Source organism: Haliotis asinina, chromosome 10 (assembly GCF_037392515.1).
Source record: "Haliotis asinina isolate JCU_RB_2024 chromosome 10, JCU_Hal_asi_v2, whole genome shotgun sequence".
Classification (NCBI taxonomy): domain Eukaryota; kingdom Metazoa; phylum Mollusca; class Gastropoda; order Lepetellida; family Haliotidae; genus Haliotis; species Haliotis asinina.
The window spans coordinates 26,217,323-26,235,045 of NC_090289.1; the positions used below are offsets into that span (position 1 = coordinate 26,217,323).

At 40.7% G+C, this 17,723-nt stretch overlaps 1 protein-coding gene across 1 annotated transcript; it reads right to left on the reverse strand.

The window, feature by feature from the left end:
* Positions 1–4,906: 4,906 nt before the first annotated feature.
* On the reverse strand, positions 4,907–15,585 carry LOC137298990 (chitin synthase chs-2-like). The gene is made up of 14 exons (XM_067831451.1): positions 15,449–15,585; positions 14,854–15,259; positions 13,472–14,370; positions 13,104–13,185; positions 12,519–12,643; positions 11,663–11,829; positions 11,171–11,276; positions 10,051–10,189; positions 9,360–9,552; positions 8,713–8,913; positions 7,819–7,985; positions 7,254–7,484; positions 6,290–6,749; positions 4,907–6,072 (listed from the first exon to the last, which is right to left on the reverse strand). The coding sequence occupies exons 1-14, from the start codon at positions 15,583–15,585 to the stop codon at positions 4,907–4,909; spliced, it is 4,479 nt and encodes a 1,492-aa protein (XP_067687552.1).
* Positions 15,586–17,723: the final 2,138 nt, after the last annotated feature.

Sequence of the window (17,723 nt, forward strand, 5' to 3'; positions counted from 1 at the left end):
GCCTGCAAGCATGGAATGTTGTAACTTCTTAGTCCTCCATCGGATACGTCAGTAATCTTTGATTTCAGTGATTGAATTAATGGTTGAGAATCAAGAAGGAAGGATGGGTCTACAGCCCGTCCTAATTGCTTCGTCTACCTCCAATTTGATACCAAATACCTCAGCAATTTTCTCTGACTCCGTGCCTCGCGTTAGCAATGGTGGTTACTGTTTATGGATTTCCCACTGCATGGGCTCTTGGGGTTAGAATATCTATACACCTACAAATGGTTAGCCTCCATTTACTGCAGGTCCTGGTTTAGGTTGGCGCTAAGAGGTTAGACGCTAGCATTGTGACTGTAATGGATGGGCAAGTTACAAATGTCCTCATTTCTTATTTCTTGTTCGAAATTACAGTTTGAGATACACAACACTTTGTTCATATCTTTAAGTTCAAAACATTATGTTGATATCTTTGTTCTTGGTCACGTATGTGATCGCCTGGGACTTTGTTACATTCGTCATTGCATCCAATTCAGGACAGCAATCGTCCAAATATTTCTAAAAACTATATAGCGTCATTTATATGACGCTAATGTGCAGTCTTAATCTCTCTCACTACTGCAGTGTACATTGACTTGTCAGCCACCCTGTTCTTGTTTCAGTTCCATCAATTATTGTATATGGCATTTATAGTCTTCGCCTTCGCCTGTCCAATGTTGTCAAAAACTGTATGTATGTGTGTTCACATCTATACAACCACATTATCTATTGGGTGGGTCATTGGACTTTCGATGTAACCTATTACTTATATTGGGCATCCACTTCAGTGTAAGAGGGCGTCTACATGTCATAGCTAAACCGAAGACTAAGTAGGAGTCTAAAAAGTCACTCTAGGGATGCTCTCAAGTATGAGTAATTTCAAAATACTTCACTGTGGGCTAAATGATGGATCAGTTTACGATTTTCTTCACAAGTATCTGCCTTCCCTCTATGGTTTCTGCCAATTCAGGTTTGTTTCCTTTCCAACAGTGAGTGGGTGAGTGAGTTTGGTTTTACGCTGCCCTCAGCAGTATTCCAGCTATGAGCGGTCTGTAAGTAATCGAGTCTGGACCAGACAATCCAGTGATCAACAGCATGAACATCGACCTTAGATCCTGTTGGTCGCCTCTGCATGGGTTCCGGAGATCAATTCTAACCCGGCATAACACCTTTCCAACAAGAAAGGCAGGGAGTTACTGAGGGTTGTTTTAGAACCGGTATCATATGGTGCTGAACAATAGGCAGAGCGAACCGGGACTGACAATCATATACTTGTGGAATGCCCTAGGGGCACAACTCTTTTCTGAAATCCCTTGGCCACTTATGTAAGATCATTTATTGGATCCTAAGCTAAATGAAGCCATTACTGTACAGTTCATATGACACAGAATTTGGATGCTTCTAGGAAATGATGAGTAATCAATGTAAAGGAGAAGAGTAAATAATTTTAAAGGTGAAGAGTAATCAATGTTAAAGGAGAAGAGTAATCAGTGTTAAAGGTGAAGAGTAATTAATTGTAAAGGTGAAGAGCAATCAATGTGAAAGGAGAAGAGCAATCAATGTTAATGGTGAAGAGTAACCAGTGTTATCAATGTTAAAGGTGAAGGTAATCAGTCTTTAAGGGGAAGATTAATCATCTTGCAAAGATAAATTAAACAGCTGTCAGTTCCGAATAATTAAAGTTTTACAAATGGATATGACTGTACAATGCATACAGGAAGAGACAAATCATCAGCTGTTTCCAAAACTATATCACGAACTTTTCGTTTTACATAAAACACAGAAATCAGAAGTCTGATATTTCATGAGGCATAATCTATGAATACGTTGACTGGAAGTGTTAGACTCTGAATAGTCCATGACTATATATTTCCTGCATGATACGTTAACATCTCGCGAATGAACAGTCCCTAGTATGGTGATCACCTTCAGTTTTTGGCGGTCTATAGCCTGCTTTTATATTGTATCGTCCTCTATAGTTAAACTGTTTTAGATTTAATTACTAGATTACTTAGTAACTACTATTAGATTTAATATCTATCCGTGATAATCTAGTTGTTTTACTGTCCTTTGTTGACAGATGTTTACATTGACAATTATGTAAAACATTAATGGTTCCCGTCGCGATATGGCTGAAATATTGCCGATGTCACGTAAGATATTAGCTCACTCACTCACGAATGAGGATGATTTTCATAACAGGATGAACAACAAATTTTTACGAGACTTCAAGAACGAGACTTCCAGATCTTGACCTCCACATTCCCTTGCATACCGCCGGGAGCCAATGGCGTGGAATAAATATGGAATCGTCATTTATGATTGCAAAACTAAGGAATGCACACGATCGACTCTGCGCTTTCAGTGACAGCGGTCGTCAGCAATTCTGAAGTGATCTATCGATCTCCTGGAACGACACCTGTGTAATCATATAACGATCAGCCAATTATGCAGTGGTGATGAACGTGTAATGTCAACATATTCTTTCCCGCCGTTTTCATATGTCGGTCGTATTGATGTCGAGTCGTCGAGGTCAACGTATTTGCCCAGGACTCTAACGAACCAGTTCCTAAAACTTCATTTTGCCATCGGATACATACAGAGCACCCTGTAGGAAGACGTTTCTGTTGGTCGTATTGTCATTTACTTCTCCATGTCGTATCTTGTTTGTGAAAGCTTGTCCCTGCTCTGGTTTATAAAGCGTCTGTACACAGAGCGGAAACTCGATAGTTCGATCCCACAGCCGTGTGATACTAAATAGACGTTAACGTGTGTTTCTTATTGTTACCCTGCCTGTAACTGGACGGGCATACCCTTGATACCTGGAGGAAAAATACACACACACACACACACACACACACACACACACACACACACACACACACACACACACACACACACACACACACACACACACACACACACACAAACATCGAAATGTCAGGAAAAGGAGTTACAACCTTAGTCATGAGTTCGCTCGTCATGCCGAAGGCACACCTTCGATTCCACATATGGGTATACTATGTAAAGCCCATACCTGGTGATTTTGCACTGATATTGCTGGACTATCTCTGAATGCGGCGTAAAACAAATGACTCATCATTCACTGGATGTGGAAAAGGTGATGAAATCTTAGTTACTTATCGGCGAAACTAAGTTCCCGAAATCTTGGAATGGACACTGAAGTAAAGTTGTGGTTCAGTTAAAACGGTTGTTGGTTAAGAAGTTGGGATGAATGAATTTTCTTTTGCAGATACAATGTATGTGGTGTACAAGGAAAGCTGTTTCCGTGGATAGTTCTGATCTGCACTCTTCGTGAAACATAAAGTGACCATCATCCAGTTGATTTTTTGTTGTTGTTGTTTATTTTAGAATTTAAGATACAAATGACATTTATAGAAGTGGCATCATACAGGAAATATAGCAGCCGTATTTTCAAATACATATGGTCATGTATGAAGCAGTCAGCGAATACAATACAAAGAATTCGATGAGACTTTCCCTCACAACACGTTTGAGCACACGTTACCTGAAGTATCCAACTTGGTTACTGTATACCTGAAACGAGTGAGAAACGGGAGGAAACTTATCTAATAAATACAACTCGCAGCTCGAATTTCTAGCATAGCAGCCTTGACCACCTATCATGTGCTTGGTTTCATTCAAGAGAGACAACTCCGTAAGTCCTTTGTCATTCGTTTGTGAAGAATTATCCCCCTTTGTTTACTTGCTACCAGACGACAGTTTCACTGACCCTCGGTAGAGAAGAGAAAGTTGGTTTTAGAGCATTATAACTAGGCCATCAGATCAGGTCAAGTGATTTCAGGTAGACCAGGCATCCCTTGTCCACTGTTTATCGTGTTTTGAAAAATATTGCAAATGGATACGGCACTGAGCACTAGGTGCCCAGAAAACTGACTGTCGGTGATAGGAGGCGATGTGGTATTGTTGTTTCTAAAAACAAATGAAGGAGGTCAGAACATTAAAGGCTGGATATGACTGATGGAGGAACTGTAGCTGTCTGTATGGAGACAATTAGAACTGAGCTGCATGTAAAGTGTTGGCAGAAAAGTCGAGGAATCCCATCACCGATCGTGGAGCCTGAACAGAAGGTGTTGAACTTGTGCTTACAGCATTGGGACAATGTGGTGAAAGTTAAGTGTGGCTGTTTCCTAGTGCACTGAAATTCTGGGCCAAACAAAGTTTACTACTTTTGTATCAGCGCCCAAAGTACAATCCAACTGCCCAAAATATATTGATAATCAAATACATACAAAATCTACACATACGCACAACGTAATAAACGAAAATGCTACAGTGCAACGTTTTTTTTTGAGATGCATCTTATGATCCCATATGAGAGCAGTATCCCAATATGGTTTCATAACAAAGATCAACTCTTCCAGACCTTTGCATTCACAGACCGTTAAACAAACCGTCAGTTCTAAATCATTGGCACAGTTCGCACATTTTAAACGTGTGTATTCTGAATTGTCCAAGCATCAACCATATTCCTTGAACTTCTTGCCAGGCAGATGTTTAGGGGTTTGTTTTACATAAATTGCATATCTGCTCGTTTGTTACATTTCATTCGTTGATTTTCATGTTGAACAGTAAATATATTGAAACATACATATTTACACATGTTCGCCAGAGACCGGTCAGGTATAGACACTTCAAGGAACAATCCTCCATCACTCACGCGTATATGTACTCATCCGCATGGCAAAGACTCATATTCTATTTAGTTCAAACGTGTGACCAATAATTCTGAGCAAACGTTATTACAAACAGTTGGATGATCGTGTATCGATACCAAAGTACGTGAGCGTTTGGTCTTTTCTCCATCCTAAATGATAACTGAGATAGTGACATGAAGGTATTTTCACAATCTCGTTTCGTTTTTCAAAGCATCAATATCTACTGCATGGGGGTGAGATGGCATGTTAACGTCTACAGGAGCTTCAGAGGGCCTTGCTTTTGCAGCATGCTTCGCTGAAACTCGTCTTCTCTGTGGCGGTCTTCTTAGCTTTGATTGGGACGAAAGTTCCTCAGATATGACATCATTCCTTCGGTCGAGTTCCCAGACGCTTGTACGACTGTTGATATGGACTACAGCAGCTGACGAATTTGTTTCGTCATACACTCTTTGAACAGATGTAGATGCATATGTTTCTTTAACGGAAGTTTGATGTATATCCGCGTCTGAAGACGAGCCACTGGATGAACCTGACAAATGATCAGATACTGTGCTCTTGATGTTCTGCCTCCTTTTCCCACTTGTCTCTCTGTTGCTGTCATTTATTCTCTTCATGACCTGCTTCACAAAAGCTTCTGTTGTTCTCACTTTCTTTGCGATGTGTGCTATAGACAACGTCTCTGTTGGCGACCGTTGTTGCCCATCCACTTCATCCCTCCCTTCTCCCAGTCTCCTACAAACATCGACAAAATCCTTCCCAAGACTTTGCCTCTTACCACCAAGTTCATCAGAAATCTTTCTGTCTCCCCAGATCGACTTCCTGTGTAAGGTCTTCAGATGATGTGATGTTATACACTTAATAACCTTAATGGCAGCAACATCATCGCGCATGTCTTCACTCCTCTGCGACTTTTGTCGAATGTTTGTTGTTGAAATTATATGAACAAATGTCGAGAATCGGTGGATCAGCATTGCTGTGAACTGTATCACAAGCAGTACACCGAAAACAACCATAAATGTAACTGAAATAGGCTCGAAGTCTTCCCCGACGAACCTTACACTTTTACAAGGAAGACCTACGGTGAGCTGTGCGTTCATTTGAAGCGTAATGACAAGAACGATGAGAAGACTGTTTGCCACAAGAAACAACAGGCAAGACTTATTTCTGAGTTCTTTTAAGTCTCTCCTGATTTGGTCCTGATATTCAGGTTGGGCAGTTTGGGGTTGTAAGTATTTTGTAATGAGTTCTTTCCAGAATCTGTCTTCGCTGTCGTCCACCTTTGCTTTAACGAATCGTTCCTTTGAAGGGTGAGAAGGGAACATGTACACCCTGTCGTGAGGCTCACCATCCACTATAATAATGAGAAATATTTATACAAATCAATCAATATGTACACATGTTTCCAAGATGGTATGAAAGAAATGTTCATGAAAAAAGCACATATGGATTGTCTTTCTATGTAGATTTGTATCCAATATGATCCAATTTAAAGAAGGCACCTTACATTTTTGTAATATATTTACCAATGTGTTAAACGGTGACAACACACAGTTAGATACCATACTGACCTTGATCACGACTCTGTTCCAGAATCTTTTGAATATTATTCAACTTATCCAATATACTTTTGTTTTCCTCTGGAGCCAAACACATGCATCGGCAGAGAGAATGCCATCGAGACCATACTGACTGGAGTTGTCTCCCCTGGTTACCGCTGTCTTGCTCGGGTTTGGTTGGCAGTTTTCCTTCTCGTGTTCCCCACGAGATGCTGTTAAGGTTACACAAGGAGTAAATGACCATCAACATTGACATTGTCGGGGTGAAGAAGAAGTAAATGACACCAGCGAAGATGCAGCTGAATTCTTGCGGATGAAGAAGAGCAGACACAAAGAATATCCCCAGGATGGTGATGAGAAAGATAGTGGTCATGGAACAGTAGCCATGCTTATCTGCTTGAAGGACAAGCCCTACCAGTACCATCATCATCAGCAACATGTACAAGATGCAGAGGACGCCAGCCACCTTGATCTAGGAAGGAAACAACATAGCCAGATTACACAATCGAAACGTACAAAACAACCTTCTGGTTAAGACAGGCATTGATCAGTCAAGTGTAACTGCTGGAAAATATTATGAAAACAAACAGAAAAACCATATGTCAGTGTTGCGTGGGTCTTCTTTGAAAACATGGTATGTTTATATTCTGTATACAATGGAGAATACGCGTGAGGATCCGGGTGAGAAGTGATCTTCTAAAACCAATGATTGTCGTAAGAGGCGACAAACAGAACTTGGATGGTCAGGCTCGCTGACTTGGCTGACGCGTCATCCTATCCCATTTGTGTAGAACGATGCTCATGATCTTTATCACTAGATTGTCCTGTCCAGATTATTTACAGACCGCCGCCAGATAGGTAGAATATTGCCGCGTGCGGCGTTAAACAACCAACCAACCCACTAGACAGAAACCACCCTCACGTTTATGATTCCTGTCTTACCCTCTTATGAACACAAACATACTAAAATAATTACCTGTGTTTTGGCTTGAGTGTACAGACAGACCGCTATGAAGACACCAACCGGAATTAGATTGAATATGAGGGCTCCATACAGGGGTATCCCAGGAAAGGCTACGTTGATGGCTCCAATGATCAAAAGAAAGATGGTTCCAGGAGTCAAGAGAAGGCATACCATCAGTGCCGCTTCATATATTAGAAAGAGTGAGGATATATTCTTGTTCAGCTTTGTCAGGTGCCTCCAACCCTGTCAAAAAGCATGGGAATTCTTTAATGGTTTATGGTTTGGCAACATCTATTAGTAGACAGAATGACCTCTAACTGAATTTGCAATATGTTTGTTTAAATATACTCTTAGCACGAAGGCAGCCACAATGACTTTGCTGATGATTAATTAGTGGATGCAGTTTATGGAATGCACACCATACCATATCACTGCAGGGGACACCAGAAATGGGCTTCATACGTTATACACATGTGGGGAATCGAACCCAGGCCTTCGGCGTGAAGAGCAAACGATTTAATTATTAGACTACCCCACCGCCCCATCACCGCTGATAAAACTGTGAAAACAAACTAACACTTAACAAGTCGATCATGTTTGCGATTGTTGACGGATTCCACCGTTTTCGTTGGTTGAGGAACTCGCCAAATCCTTCTGGAGCAAACGTGAATGAATCGGAAGCAGCACAGTATTCGATTTTATGTCCTCGTTGAAGCAACAAGGTACACAACCATCGATCCTCACCTGTATAGATACAAAGACAAATTTTGGAGTTCATGCTTGATGTGGATCTTTGATGTCGTGCTAAAGAAGGCTTTTGATTCGGTGGAACTATTGTGCATAATACGTTACAGAATGTTTCCGTCCATGACGTAAAGAGTGTGTGATTGACTTTGAATTTAGAAAAGTGATAGCTAGTATCTATTTTATCATACAAAGGTACAAAATGGGTTATATGTTTCAACTGGAGATAAGCCATTTACACTGCCGTTAAAATGTGAGTGAGTTTAGTTTTACGCCGCTCCCGGCAACACTTCCGCTATATGGTCTGTAAATAATCGGATCATCGGACAATCCAGGGATCAATAGCATGGACACAGATCTGCGTAAATGGAATTCGACAACGTGTGTCAACCAGCGTGCCGGACCACCCGATCCCGTTAGTTGCCTCTTACAACAAGCATGGGTTACTGAAGATAAAATTCTTCACGGGTCACGGGTTCATTTAATGAACCATGTTAATAGATATGAGGATTCTATCATATACTGAACACACCTCACCGTTTACATGTGGGTTCATCTGAAGCATAATGATAAGAACGAGAAGAAGACTGTTTGCCACAAGAAACAACAGGTACGACTTCTTTCTTAGTTCATTTAAGTCTCTCTTGATTTGGCAGAGTTGGCTACCATTGTAAAGAGTGAAATAAAACGTATTGACAAGTAACCAAGGTAGCATTCGCATTAGTACCTTGATCGTACTGGACAAAATGTCTAGCTTCAGTTGACATGGTGGCATATTTCCGTATGACATCCTTGGATGTAAGTGCAGAGGCTCTGTACAGACTAAAACACCCAGGGCTACAGAGAACACAGCCTGTAACATGCTCTGTTGCCTTCTGCAGCCAATGACTCACAGCATACTCGAACTTCTGGTACCACAGAATTGGACCTGTTCAAAGATTGAAAACTCATTTAAACTCATTTTCATATATTACTGATCTGTCTGTCATTGGGGAACATTTTAAAACAAACTGGAAACAAACACTAACAAATGTGTGGTGCAAGATGAGTGTCAAAATCAATGTTCTAAGTGATTTCTCGACCTTCTTGAAAAAACGTCAAAATCAAGAATGGAACCCCATGCACGTGTATGGGGCTACTGCGTTGTGCGCGTGCATACACGCGTATTGTGTTTAGGGGTGGTAATAGGGGAAATGGCGGTGCGTTCATAAGATGTCTGTCCTTGAAACGTTTGTAAGCGTTTACACTTCCTATCCAGATTGAAAGTTCATTATCCCCTACCATTTTTGAAGAATACATGTTCTTTAGACACTGGTGCTACCACCTCAAGTATACATGGACAGTGAAGGCTTAGGGTTGACATCAGATGTTTACCGGTTCCTGTTCCAATTGGATGTATCCTTCCACAAGCTGCCCCTACATCTGGGTCTCGCTTCATCCGGTCCAACAACATCTTCACAGCACCATCCTGAAAGTCCACATCCCCATCCAAGGCTAGCAGAAAGATATTGTTTAGTATATCCTCTTTCTTGTATCGGAATCCGAGGAGGTAGTAAAGATACATTACCTGGAAAGTCAAAAAAGATTTACATGCGTGGTAAACAGTTAAAGTGTCTTGCATGTATTTGTGGTGGTGCAACCTGGTGATAGCCTACTGTAGTCTATCCTCGAATATCTGATGATCACGACTCTCTTCTTAATTGATATTTCAAACAGTAATCTTTTGCATACAAATGTGGAACACCAAAGCACACCAAAAATGTAACAAATACTACAACACTCTACGTCATTCTTGAAACAAATGTACCATTGCTTTTGTACAAGTATAGTCTTATATTTGGTCAAGACTGGACAGGTCGACGAGGTAATCCGACTGCAGCAGCGTCAGACATTACGCCCTAAGAGGTTGGATGGATGATGATAATAGGATTGCTATGTCTGATCTTGTGGTATTATCATCACGGTATGTATACTGCGTCAGTATTGCTTTCATTTATTTGGAAGGACAAAACCAACAAACGAATTTACTAATGTTACATAAATCCAATAATGTTCGCTTGCACACCTGACTCCATCGTTTCTTATTTCTGATTTTGGTTTTGTCCTTCAAGTGGGCCGTCAGGACCGTTTCTCTAACTCCTGGTAATTTCCAGGCGAGTTTTCCTCCATAGGGAGTTGGACGATAAGACGCTTTGGTTGTTTTTCTGAAACGCGAATAGTGGAATTGTTAGTACGAACTTGTGCTCAGTATTCTCAGAGGTTTAGCAAAGCAGGTTTGTTTGGCACCGCACTCGGTGATATCCGAGCTTCCTCATGGAGGTCTGTAAATAATCGAGTCTGGGCCAGACAATCCAGTTATTGACATGATACGCAACGATCAAGACATTGGAGAGTTAAGAAAGTCAGCTTGCGTACCTATACACAAAATGTTCGTAACGTAACATGACGTTTATCATGTGATTACGACTGACGTAATAGTCTCTCACAAGTATGGGTTGCTGAAGATCTGCTAATCCGAATCTTCACGGAGTCAGCTTAGATATTAAGCATACTGACATAAGCACCGAACGACTGTAATTGGCTCCCAGCGAGTGCAAAACAAAACATATAAAAGAGGGATGTTTGCGTTCAGTCTGTGTTCTTTGACGATGTCCTGTGAGTTTCTTCGTCGGTTTATCATCGACGGAAACCAAATTGAAAATAAGTGTAATTTAAAATTCTTCATTCAAAACTAATAATGCTATACACTGCCAAAGATTGGGGTTGTCTTAAACATACGTTGTTCACAGTACAAACAGTAATGGATTTTGTGAACCACAATCGCAAGGTATTTTCCAGAAGGAACCTAGAGGTAACATTGGGCATCTCGTTTAGTGAGTCTGAAAGAATGAAGCTGAATAGAGTACATTAAGCTAAATGTTGAAAAAACTCTCGGGCCAATATGGGACGCTGAAAACCAATTCCAACTCGGATCTTCGCAGATGGGTTATAGACAGTTCAACTAAAAGTGTTACAGTACCTGAAATCCATTGTTATAACATGTGCGTTGAGTTCTAAAGCCCTTTCCCACGCCATTTTTTTTTCATCAATTTTGTAAAGCAATCAGTTACGACACATGCCCGCCTTCATGGGCATGCTGTAATTGAGTCCATTGTTGTTGTGATGAGGGTTACTACGAGTCTTACCCAGCAACCTCCTGCACAACTCGTATCAACTGTTCAGTCCATGTATTGAATCGAGGTTCATCTCCATCATCTGCTTCTTCAAAAGCATCATCAAGGAATACATGTGCTGCCAATAAAAATATAATTGTAAGATAACGTTATCACGAAGCGCAGGTGGTAAACATATCTCGTCAATATTAAAAAAGTAGACTTCTGGTAACAATTAATGCTGTTTTGTAGCAAGGTGGTATTGTCCGTGATACCATTCAATGTCCTTACATTTGGGTTCGGCCAAGAGTCCTGAACATCTTCAACGTTAATTGTGATGTAAACCCACAGTAAGAGTGTTTTCAATCTTGCCTTTAACAGGTTTTGACGTATTTAAAACCTTAGTTCGTCACGCCGAAGATCCAGGTTCGATTCCCACATGTTGAAACCAATTTCTGGTGTTCCCCGCCGTGATAATGCTTGACTATTGCTTACAGCAGCATCAGACCCTAGTCACTTACGCACCTTCAAAGTCGTATCTGTCATCATTGGAACTGACTGTAGTTTGGGTGTCCTGTTTTGGGGTATTTCTTCTTCTCACACCACCCTGGTTCTGATTCGGCTCTTCAGAGTACGTGTCTTGAGCTTTGATATACGCCCATGTCCGTGATGCGCCACTATCTATGGCCAATCTGAAAGTTCATTATTCCGAATGTGTCAATTCCCAAATTCTCTCAAGAAATATTTTCTAATCTAGAAAAACCAAACAGAATAGAAAGCAAACATCCTGCAGTTATACATTCATGGACATTATAACAGTAATTCGTGTGGTATGGATCTTATCACTTTAGCATGATACTTAAAGGTGATATTGAGAAGCCTGTGTGAAGATAAATATCGTGGTACAAATTACTAAATGCATAGGAAATAAATAGTGTCACTGGGACCAGAAACTGATGTCGGAATTCGGAATGTACAGAGGTCAGGTAATACAATGTTTAACTGATAATATAGAAGAAGGATGCCGGACTCAAAAATCATGTCGGAATTTACAAATTGTCGGACAATTCAGATGTCGGATTATACAGCTTCAACAGTGGAAAACAAAGGGTCATACTCATAGACGCAGGCATGACATCAATGAGATATCAGGTGAGTTTAAATCACATATTACCTTGCATTATGTATGGTGTTACATCATGGATCGAAATACATAAGGTGTAAATGACTCGAATAAGGAAGTCATGTTTGTCCCGAGATCGTCCATATCGACACAAAACGGGAAAGCTCAAAACATTCAGGTCAATACAAATTAGTGCTTGAGAATGGGACACCATCACATGAAACTTACTTACTTACTTACTTTCTCATATAACCATACCTGTATATAGATCTCAAAACTTGAGTCATTTCTCGTTCAGTCTCATGCCACATTGTGATACAGGCGATTACCAAGGGTACGCCATTATCCTCTGCTTGTGTAACAGTTCGCTGTTCTTCAGGTTTCTGTGGAACAATTTTGAGAAAGATTCAATAGCATCATCATAACATGGCAGATACAACGCAGAGGAAAGTCAACATGTTACAAGATCTACATCTGGGAATACCTGTGGTGCCAGTTATGAATGGAATGTAGATATAGACTTTTACTGCACAACAGTACCTCCTATTGACTATCCTCCGAAACAATTTCCATTTGATATAAAGGGAATTAACTTTGAAAGTTCTATGAATGGATCACTTTAAATCAGGGATGATACCTCGGGTGTTCTACAAGGTTAAGCATGTCCTGTCCTAATGGTAGCACCCACCATCCACAATATGTGTCTTGAAATGGAAGCTGTGCATTGGCCACTGGGTCTAAGGATAATGATGACATGGCACAACAATACTCCAGTAACGAAAACTGAGCAGAACATGCTTGAGTTACCCTTTACAAACAATGGAACTTATAAAAGTCCTTTACCCTTCTTTTGGAAGTCGTTCTTCTGGACAGAGTCAGCGACTCGCCAACAAGTATTCCACAATAGAAAGGTCCGACAAATAATCTGAAATTGGTGAAAATAGCTTATTTTACAATGCATCATGATAAGCATCCATTAGATATGATGTCCTGTGTTTACAATTTAGGAAACATTTAATTGAACCCAACGTCATATGATTCTTTAAACCCTGGGCTTAATGTTTGTCTCGTGACCTGACTTGAAAATGAAATGTACATGTGTTTGGACGAAATCATTTACACCAGTGATCATAAGTATGTAGATAGATATTGCGATCATTCTTTCATATGGTATAAAACCATTCTTCCTTGGAAGCTTGAATGATGCATACTTTTCTCTTTTAGCAAGTCGTTCTTCTGTCGGGAACCATATATGTCCAAACACCATATAGAACAGGATCCAGGCGACGCTCCCACAAACCCATGTTGGTGTGTCAACAGTTCCGAACATGCGATCCGTGGATGTAATGTTTTTAAAGAAACACACTCGGTAAGCTGTATCTCCAAAATGGACAATCAACCAAAGCAGTCCGAGTGTTGCGGGAGTTGAAAAGAACAACGGAAGTGAAAAGCAGAGGACCTGAATGCGCGCCTTGCAGGACGCCACAGCCAGTATGTAAAAGATGCATCCACACAGTATTACTGTTCCTGCCATGGCAAAGTAGAAGTTACCTAAACATAACTCATCCAGTTTACTGCTATAGTTTATAAGCAAAACATTACTGAATATAGAACACCCTTTTGCTGCTTCCTCGAGTCCAAACAGCGTCCTTACACAAGCTGCGCTGCTACTGTAGCCAAATAAGATAACAGCAGAGAGAAATATAGTTGCTATCTGTATCAGTGATGCAAAGAAATCCATCAACGCATGTGGCTGTGTTATCATATTCGATAACCCAAAGTGTTTGCCGACATAATTACTCCACCACTTAACAGAAAGCATAAGGACACTCGCGGGAAGTAGAACTGTCAATGAAATGGATGTTTGGACGCGGGAGAGAACTCGCCATGTGACAAAATTGGCAATGTATAATAAGGCCAGAACGAATGTTAGGATATTATGTGTTAAAGGAGCTTGACCATGTCGCCATTCTGTCAGAAGTCGAGTGATAGATGGAACGAGTCCAGCTGTCAGCATCACAACACATCCCGTCACTGGTTGCAGGTGTGGCAGCACCAGGAATGTCAGAAGAAAAACCCCAAACGAATGAACAAGCTCCGTCACCACACACTGAAATGGAAATATAAACATGAATTCATTTCCATTTGCAGATGTAAGGAAAACGCCAGACTCGGCAAGCCTGTGAATCTGGTCATTCATGTCAGTACGTGTGCCACATCTCTGTGACTTTTACGATACATATTCAGGCTTAATACCGTATTTATAAACCAGTCCCCTGAAGGTCCGGGGTAGGATAGGCCTTCAGCAACCTATGCTGGCCATAAAAGGCGCCTATGCTTGTGGGAAGAAGCGATTAACGAGATCGGGTAGTCAGGCATGCTGACTTTGTTGGCACATGTCATCGGTTCCCAATTGTGCATCATGATGTTGATCACTGGATTGCCTGATCCAGACTAGATTATTTACAGACCGCCGCTATATTGCTGGAATATTGCTGTGTGCGGCGTAAAACTAAACTCACTCACTTATAAACCAAATTATGTTTTGATAATGCCGACAAGGTTTGATAGGTCCTAATTTGAAGTTACGTACCACAACCATGGGCAGTATCGCCTTCATCCTTTCTTTAGCATTTTTCTTTTCTTCGGCCTTTTCCGTGTCAGTTTTCTGTGTGCAAAGTCTCCAGATACTGAGGACAAGGTTCAAAATAGTCGGAACTAAAATACAGAGAAGCAGTGCCCAGACTAGTCTCACTTCGATGATTACCGCACCACGGTCATCTGTCCCTGGCATCAATGTCTGGCCAACGTGACTTGTTAGAGTAAGGATGGAGAGTTTTGAGATGACTAGCAGAGACAGGTTCACAAGGAGCAAGAGGAGGATGGTAATAGCCTTGCAGATTCTGTTCCTGGTGGCCCTCCATTGTTTATTTTCAGCAGATGTAGAGATAAGCTTCTCGTGTTTCTGCTCAAATCTGTCCCATTCGTGTTGGTGCTGCCTGTAATGTGAAGCATGATGCGTGTTGTTAACTCTTAATCATTTACCAATTTTGTGACGTTCAACTTCAGATGATCTCGGCACGAAAAGGGGACATAACTCCATATGACGTAATATGTAATTGTGATGCACTAAACGGTTAATGTGCGATTTCCCTGAAAGGAGGAACTGGGTATAAAATGCTTCCTACTGTGTAACTCCGCCTTCCTCCTCAGCGAGGTCCTCGATGGTTCGAGTCCGCCTGAGACCGCCTACACGATTATGGGTCATATCCAGAGTAAGTTCTTCCATCTGGAAACCAGGATTATCTTCCCCTTGTACAGACATCCTGAACAGAACAGATTTTTTGTCAGCATCAGGGCTGCGGCCCAAAATACATAGACGTACGTTGACAGATACGTTGAGCACATGTAAATTCATTTAGATTTGTCAACATGGTATTGAGATAGAAATACATTTTGTATAATATTAACATGTTTACTCTGTAAGATAGATATAAGATTAATAATTAATGGACCACGCGCCATTCATCTTCAGATACCATTTAATGCACAAAACAGGCAATGGCTTTCATAATAGGAAACATTAATGTGTCTACCTGCTTCAATGGCTAGTTCATAATTACAACACCAAAGTCGGTTTCATATATGAATTAAAATAATGAAGGATATCATTATTTACCAAGCTGCTATCCTAAGATGGCTGCCAAGATTGGAATAATATTATGTAATCTCTGTTTGTAAAGTGATTAAATATTATGTGATTACCAATATCATGGCTTATCCAAACAAATCCAAAACCAAATTGAAAAAGAATACTTTCAATTTTAGTTGCCCATGAATTTCGTCCGACCCTGTGTGAAGATAATAACATAAAGTACCATTGTTTTGGTAATCTATAGCTATAGTCAGCCAAGTTAAAAGTCTACACCAGTATATAACGTCATGGGTTGTATAAACAGTGAATAAATAATATCAAATATCAAGTAGCCGTCTCCTGTAGGAACATTTTGCTCGGCGAATAGGAAAGGTTTGCACCGCTGAATATACATTCCCTTGTAAGGAATAATACATGTATCTCACTTCTAGTTGGTTGGTTGGTTAGTTGGTTGCACTGTCTGTATTAAAACCAAGCAACAAAACCATTTCCACTGCCATTTAGAAATTTCAGTAATGCGTGACACACAACAGTGACAGCGGGGCTGTCTAACGGTGTTTCTGCTTAATATTTAGGTGCTCAAACTTAGGGACGTGGCCAAATACGTAAAATAACAAGAAGGGATGTTTCGGTTTGTCCTCCTCATACAATACCGATGAAATAGTACATTTTCGTAGATAAAACATATAACTCACCTGCCTATCCAAGGAACTGCGTGCACAAACAACGAAACAGACAGGTTCCAAACAACACTTCAAGTGTCAGCCCTATTATGAGAGGTGTCAGATTCACAGTAATCCTGTCTAAGTGTTAACGACACCACGATACAGAGTAAGAACACACAGACTCAGGCTGGATTGTAATCCACTACCTACAAGCAAACAAGCTAGGAATGCATTGTATGCATGCCATTGGCATATGTAATGAGCATATATTGCGTCTAGTTGTGAGGAATGTATTCGAACTTGTGAACTTAAGAACTTAAGAGAAAATTCGTCTTCATATTCACATCCCGTAAGGAGGCTACTAACGGGAGCGGTGGTCAGGCTCGCTGAACTGGTTAAAGCATTTCACCGGTGTCCCAAGTGAGTAGATCGATGATCATGATATCAGTCACTGGATTGTCTGGCTCGCTCTCGAATATTCAAAGACGGTCGGCATATGGCAGGAATAATGCCGACAACTTAAATACCTCCAGATGCAATAAAATATCAAGGTCATGACGAAGTGAAGGAAAGGGGAGACAAATCTAAATACCTGCTGAAGTACGTGTCCGTCATATGAAATACTTACGGAGATACCTTGCTGCTTCTTTCGCCTGTTTTTTGTTTTGTTTTGTGTTTATGTAGAAGAAATGTTACGAAAATTCTAACAATAACGACAGACAAGAAATATAAATTGCAACAAGTTCATGATATTTTTTTTTTAATTACGCAGTATGGTATTTCTTTTTTATATATTTGCATATTCTTGTTCCTCCACTCCGTTGAACCTGAAGCCGGAAGGGGATGAATGGAGGAGAACGATCTGATATACCACGAGTTCAAATGTTGAATATAATATATTTCACGTGAGTACTTGAAAAACATGAGGCTGGAAATCTGAGGGCACATCCAAGTGAGGAAATGGGTGTGTACCTTTGTTGGAGGCGATATTTTATTTTGACATTAAAAATATTTTTCGAAACGAAGCGAGGGATGACGTTGCCAACCTTAGCTCGCTTCGCTCGCACATATTCTCTCTGCTGCGCAACCTCACTTGCGCTACAGTTTGCCTGTGATTTGATGTCCACATACTTTTAACGCCAA

Bases quoted from the DNA above. Each gene is read 5' to 3' on its own strand.
- LOC137298990 (XM_067831451.1), bottom strand. From the start codon at position 15,585: ATGTCTGTACAAGGGGAAGATAATCCTGGTTTCCAGATGGAAGAACTT. The intron at 11,277-11,662 runs GTGCGTAAGTGA...TTTTATTGGCAG, and splicing joins TGACAGATACGACTTTGAAG to CACATGTATTCCTTGATGAT. The intron at 6,073-6,289 runs GTCAGTATGGTA...TCATTATTATAG, and splicing joins GGAACAGAGTCGTGATCAAG to TGGATGGTGAGCCTCACGAC.